The 6,034-nt window shown below is 36.4% G+C and overlaps 1 protein-coding gene across 3 annotated transcripts in view; it reads left to right on the forward strand.

The window, feature by feature from the left end:
- The window catches only part of DNAH1 (dynein axonemal heavy chain 1), a 254,640-nt gene that overhangs the window by 193,241 nt on the left and 55,365 nt on the right, over window positions 1-6,034 (forward strand). For all 3 annotated transcript variants that reach the window (XM_070738680.1, XM_070738681.1, XM_070738682.1), the window contains one exon: window positions 2,285-2,470. In XM_070738680.1, the coding sequence (XP_070594781.1) occupies window positions 2,285-2,470 (186 nt within the window). The remainder of the gene's footprint in view (window positions 1-2,284; window positions 2,471-6,034) is intronic.

Consider the following 6,034-nt stretch of genomic DNA (forward strand, 5'->3'; position numbering starts at 1 on the left):
ATCCAGACACACTGGTAAAAAGCAAAGGCAGTTTATATCATTCAAAGCAAACACAGGTAACAAAAACTGTTCTTACAGACAGGAACACTATGAAGCTTCACAGAGGTTTCACGAAGGCCAGGCAATAAAACAGGATTCTTGGTGGCAAAAACAACGCTGGAAATAATAAAACCCACGCCTCCCCCAAGTCTTCCAGACTTCTAGGCCACAAGCCAAGATCAGAGACGCCGAGAATCGAAGCAAGGTCACAGGACTCCCAATTGATAACTCTCCACAAGACTGTAAGGGTGGGCCTGCCTTTTCAACCCTGCTGAGGAGAACCACACCCAAACCCAGCTGTTGCCAATTCAGGGATGGAAATACCTTTCTAATTGGCCCCATTTTTGAGCTGCTCATCGCTGCCTCATGTCTATTATAGCCTGTGTGTCTTCATCCAATGAATCCAGGCTACTAGCTGGGGAGAGCCCCCCCCCCTCCACCGGGGGTCTCAGGCTGCTCTCCCTCCTCCTCTTCCTGACGTTCCTCTCCCCCATCTGCCTGGTCCTCCCCCTCCTGTTCACTGTCCTCCTCCTCTGGGCATGGATCCGGCAGAGATCCAGCCGGTCCCTGAGGAGCCTCAGGCTGAATCACAACAATATATAAGTTGTTTCTGAAGTAAAAATGTATTATTTAAGCCACATTCCTAAAATTTTTCGTGCAGTCAAGAATTTGGAATTTACATTTATTCCTTTAGAAATGTTGTAATTCAGATTTACTCCATAGCACAAATAGCCTCATTCAGCAGCCTTCCGTGGCCTTCAAGAAAGGACTTTTCAGTCTGTGAGGTCATTTAATTTGAGTTTTAAACTGTTCTTCGGTCTTCCAACAGTATCTTTTGTTCAATTTGATGCAAGTAACTTGGAATTCAGTTCCTCTAATACTGTGAAGTCGTTTGCTTGACAACTGCAAGGTTTAGGGATTTTTTTTCAGCCCTGAGGGGCAGAATTTAGGGAAGATTGTGCCACACACTGTGGCATTGAGCCATTCCAACTTGTTATAGGTTACTAAATAAATCGATACCACTTTGGTGAGAAAAATAAAAATGTTTTATGTGGAAGCATGAACCCAACCAGGCAACAATGATGGAGAGAAAAAACACTAACATAACTAATATGTCGGCCTCCTATTTTGTACATTTCTAGTATAGTGCATGAGTGTGAACCAAAGGGACTAGCAGTCTTAGGCAGTAAAATTAAGAGGTTTGGAGAGCTTCATCACTGGAAGCTTCAGGAAGAGACTGGACTGGCATTTGTCAAAATTGGTGTATGGTCTCCTACTTGGGCAGGGGTTCGACTAAGTGACCCAGAGTCTGTCAGGAGTTGAGCGGCTTATAAATCTAACAAAATAAAATAAATAAGTTTCATTCCCTTAATAATAATGGTATGTTGTACAATTTATAATCCCATTAAGCTTAAAATTTTGGACACAATTACATATTTATCAGATCTGCTATTAAGAAAAACAACTTTTTATTAAATAGCTGCACTTTAATTATACAGGTAAATATTTAATCTATTTCAAATCTTCCAGAAAATAAGGACAATAAGGCTAAAGCGGTTAGATTGTTGGATTAGATTTACAACCTTGATTGACAGTAATGTCTTTTCAATAAAAGTGCATAGAATTATGCTTTTAATATTGTCTGTGTTTCTGTTACATGTTCTCTGTGTATCTAAGTGATAATAAAATTATTGCTAATAGGTTTTAATGATCAACTGAACCCTAAAGGTAAATTTACAAGGAATTTAAGTTCTTCTACATTTGTCTTAGGAATAGTTATGAATGAACATCAATAAAATATTGCTATGGCATATCAGGATTTGAAAATATTTAGCTTTTCTAGTTCTTAGATTCTCATCATGTCTAGCCATCCAGAGATGATACAGTTTGGAGTCCATCAACCATATAGGATACAGATTACAGACATTTTACAAAATACACAATAAAAATGAATCTGCAATGGTTATAATCATTGTAGGGGTGGGCTGCTACCTGGATGGGGGGAACGCAGCGGGGTAGTGAAAATGGACTTCCACTCCAGAGCACCCAATTTGCACTGAAAAATGTTGAAAGAAAATGTAGGGCATCCTGGATAAGCCACGCCCACAGTGTGGTAGTAAAACTTTTGGTAGCCCTTCATTGATTATAACGTTATAGGTAACCAATTAAACTATATTCTCCAATGAAAATTTGAGGTGAAAGGAAGAGATTGTACACGGTCCTAAACACTTTTGTATTGTTGCAGGTAGACACAGCTGTAGCAGAAGAGACAAGAAATGCAGTACAAGCAGAAGAAATGAAAGCTAAAGTAAAAGCTCAGACTGCTCAGGCTATTGCTGATGATGCACAGAAAGACCTAGCAGAAGCCCTCCCTGCTCTGGATGCTGCCCTCGCAAGCTTGAGGAATCTCAACAAAAATGACGTTACTGAGGTAATAAAGAGGATAGATATTAGCAAAAATGGGGTACAAGCCTTTTTTGGGTTTCTCACTCTCTGAACGATACCGTGGGCTATCTCATTTGGTACACGTACCTCTAATATGATGGCATTATGGTACCCAGAGATAGGTATAAAGGAGATCCTTGAAACTCCTCCACTATTTGCACTTCCTGGAGCATATAAATTAGGCCATAGGCCATCCAGTCCCCTTTTGATTTTTCCCTATCACACCACAGCAACTGCAAGTTTTGAAGGAGCTATTTTTTTATTTATTTATTTATTTATTTATTTAGTTAGTTAGTTAGTTAGTTAGTTAGTTTAGTTAGTTAGTTAGTTAGTTAGTTAGTTAGTTAGTTAGTTAGTTAGTTAGTCCAATAATGAGGGTTTTATTTATTTATTTATTATTTATTTATTATTTTGATTTGTATGCCGCCCCTCTCCGAAGACTCGGGGCGGCTCACAACAAGTGAAAAAACAATCCAATACATAATCCAATTAATTAAAATATTAAAAGTTTTTAAAAACCCCTATACTAACATACACACACACAAGCATACCATGTATAAATTCAGCGGGCCCAGGGGGAGATGTTTAGTTTCCCCATGCCTGACGGCAAAGGTGGGTTTTGAGAAGTTTACGGAAGGCAGGAAGAGTAGGGGTTTTACTGGGTATATATCTATATACACATAGTAAAATACATGATGAAGGTTATAGAGGAGATACTCATAGTAAAATATATCTAAGAAAGAATAGAAAAGAAGATATAGTAATAGAACATATCAATGAAAGAATAGAAGAAGAGATATAGGAATAGAAGAAAGGTATAGGAGATATAGGAGAGCAATAGGACAGGGGACAGAAGGCACTCTAGTGCACTTGTACTCGCCCCTTACTGACCTCTTAGGAATCTGGATAGGTCAACCGTAGATAATCTAAGGGTAAAGTGTTGGGGGCTTGGGGATGACACTATGGAGTCCGGTAATGAGTTCCACGCTTCGACAACTCGGTTACTGAAGTCATATTTTTTACAGTCAAGTTTGGAGCGGTTAATATTAAGTTTAACTCTGTTGTGTGCTCTTGTGTTGTTGTGGTTGAAGCTTAAGTAGTCGCCGACAGGCAGGACGTTGCAGCATATGATCTTGTGGGCAATACTTAGATCTTGTTTAAGGCGTCTTAGTTCTAAACTTTCTAGGCCCAGGATTGAAAGTCTAGTCTCATAGGGTATTCTATTTCGAGTGGAGGAGTGAAGGGCTCTTCTGGTGAAGTATCTTTGGACATTTTCAAGGGTGTTAATGTCTGAGATGCAATATGGGTTCCAAACAGATGAGCTGTATTCGAGGATGGGTCTGGCAAAAGTTTTGTAAGCTCTGGTAAGTAGTGTGAGATTGCCAGAGCAGAAGCTACGTAGGATTAGGTTTACAACTCTTGAAGCGTTCTTTGCTATATTGTTGCAGTGGGCTTTGGCACTTAATCAAGGTATGGTTTCCATCCCCTCTGGATGTGGTGCTGATCCACAAGCTGTTTCCTTCCCAGGCTTTTGAATGTAGTGACCCCGAAACTGGAGATATCATCCAAGATAAGTCAATCAGAACAAAGATTTTGTACCAATTTTGGGTCAGTCTGGTACAGTTTTAGGATTAAGAGCGGGAAGTCCCAGCTCAAAGTTCAAAGGGTGATATAGAGCCAGCCAAGCTCTCAATCCAATCTACACAGGATTGTTATTGATAAACTTTGTGCTAGACTTTAGCATAATAAATCAATAACAAACATATAGCTATATTATATATGCTAGATTAAATGTTTGTTTACTGTTTGAATCGTGTATCTCATGCCATAACAAGTAGGAATTATATTAGCAAATCTAGAAATTTCTATGGAGCAATTGGATCTTCGGCCAAATTAAGCCCAAATAATTATTGTTTCTTTGACTTATTCTTCTGCCATTTTGTACTCTAATAAATATTGGTAAATTGTTGATCATTCTATCATCTGGTCCTAAAACGATTTCATCTATCACCATTAGTTCCTTCTCAATATTTATTTATTTATTCGATATTTATGCTGCCCTTTATTTCTTATCTTTTAAATATTGTGATTTAATCTGTAAATACGCCCACCATTAAAGTTCAATCCCTTCCTCTTGTAGCTCTTTTGTAGATTTTATATCCCCTTCTTCATTTAGAATTTCTTTATACATAATTATTTTTCCCAGATTCAGGAACTTTGGATATATCAGTGCCTCTAAAAGTGAGAACACACAGGGATTCCCCTATATATCTTTTTTATTATTTTTGTCATTCTGGTAAGATTGCTCGTCTGAAGTGATACCATTGGAAGTTTTGGTAAACTTTATATTTGTTGTCCCATAAAAAAGTGTGCCATCCTGCTTGTATATCGTATACTTCCAGTGTTAATACTCTCTTATTTCTTATTCTCTCACCTATATGAGCACAGCAGCTTCTCAATCTGGTAAAATGAATCCTCCTCTTTCTTTCGCTTCTTGCAATAATTTTAATTTAATTCTGGATCTTTTCCCTTGCCAGATAAATTTAGCTATCATTTTATTCAAATTATTTAAATAATCTTGGTCTAATTTTATTGGTATATTCTGAAATAGAAAAATATTTTTTTGGCAAAATGTTCGAATTGTCACAGTTGCAATTTTCCCCATAAAGGAGAGTTGCAACTTACTGTATCCCATCTTATTTATTTGATCATTTAATTTATTATAATTATCTTCTTTGATTTTTGTGCCTCTTGCCATTATTATTATTATTCCCAAATATTTAATTTTTTTCATTATTTGAAAAAAATATTTTCTCCATTTATTTTCTCCATTAATTCTTTTTTCTGTGTTATGGACATATTTTTGGCTATTATTTTGGTTTTCTCACTGTTTATTCTCAATCCTGTTGCCTCCCCATATTCTTCCAGCATTTCTATAAAACATTGGCCAGATTGTATTGGCTCTTCTATTATAAATATTTGCTGAGATCATCAGCAAAAGTTTGTAAGTTATAGATTTCTTTCTTAATTTCCAATCCTCTAATTTGATTATTTTTCCTATCATTCTTGTCAGCACCTCTAGAGTTAATATGAATGGAAGCAGTGAGAATGGGACTATCAAATTTTCTATTTCCACAAGTTTAACCATGCTCAATGGGAATTGTAGATGCTGTAGTGTTATCCTTGCAGATTGAAAAAGGTTGACTTAAAATGACTGTAACATCTTAATGTTTAGAGAATATTTTCAAAATAGCTTATACAATTATTTCACCATCAAATCTCTTTTAAAATTACTGAATAGCTCACTCACACTGAAAATAAAATGTTCTGAAGAAACATTTATAAGAACAAATCACAAAGCTGAGAACAATCTCAGCATAATTACAGCTTTGTTAATATACTACTTTGTTTAAACTATGAAAATTAACAAATAATGCATTTTTTAAAAATAATTCCAGTAGGTCCTTTCTAACAAAAGTAATATGCAAGGATTTATTTAAAAGGATTGAATTTAAAAAGACAACATAAAGGAGGGAAAATAATTGAATTT

The sequence above is a fragment of the Erythrolamprus reginae genome, chromosome 2 (genome assembly GCF_031021105.1).
Source record: "Erythrolamprus reginae isolate rEryReg1 chromosome 2, rEryReg1.hap1, whole genome shotgun sequence".
In the NCBI taxonomy this organism is placed as follows: Eukaryota; Metazoa; Chordata; class Lepidosauria; order Squamata; family Dipsadidae; genus Erythrolamprus; species Erythrolamprus reginae.